This window comes from Buceros rhinoceros, unplaced genomic scaffold, assembly GCF_000710305.1.
Source record: "Buceros rhinoceros silvestris isolate BGI_N320 unplaced genomic scaffold, ASM71030v1 scaffold33882, whole genome shotgun sequence".
NCBI lineage: Eukaryota > Metazoa > Chordata > Aves > Bucerotiformes > Bucerotidae > Buceros > Buceros rhinoceros.
In genome coordinates, this window is record NW_010397697.1 from 1 (window position 1) to 524 (window position 524).

The window sequence follows — 524 nt, forward strand, 5'->3', positions numbered from 1 at the left end:
TCCCAGGGAGGTGTTGGGGTCGGGGTGGAATGTCGAGGGGTCGTGGGGGTTCCTGGCGGGGCTCAGACATAGTTCCTCTTGTCATAGCTGGTGACGGCGGAGCGCGGGGCGGAGTAGGCCACCTTACCAGTGGGGTACTTGTCCTCTTTGGGGGGGCAGGAGCAGCAGAGCAGGCCCCCCCCCAGCATCAGGAGGGCGGAGGCTGCCCAGCCCACGTAGAGCGAGGCGCCCAGCTCCCGTTTCTGCGAATCGAGCACCAGCGGGTTGTAGAAATCCCGGATGATGGTGTTGGCTGACCAGGAGACGGGGATGAGGTTCATGACGCCAGCGAGGAGGAAGATGACACCGGAGACGATGGTGATCTTGGCTTTGGTGCTCTCATCCTCCACGCAGCGGGTGCACTGGGCGCCCACGATGGCCACCATTAAACCCAGGATGGCCAAGACAATGGCCACCACCAGGAGGGCACGGGCGGCTTGCAGGTCCTGCGGCAGCGCCAGCCTGGAGGCGTAGACATTGCACTG

The 524-nt window shown here is 64.3% G+C and overlaps 1 protein-coding gene across 1 annotated transcript; it reads right to left on the reverse strand.

Annotated features, from left to right (window-relative positions):
* Positions 1–62: 62 nt before the first annotated feature.
* LOC104502393 (claudin-3-like) lies at positions 63–521 on the reverse strand (the record flags this gene model as incomplete). Its single annotated transcript, XM_010146358.1, has 1 exon — positions 63–521. A coding segment is annotated over one exon (459 nt), but the record flags the coding sequence as incomplete, so codon positions are not given.
* Between the last annotated feature and the right edge of the window lie 3 nt (positions 522–524).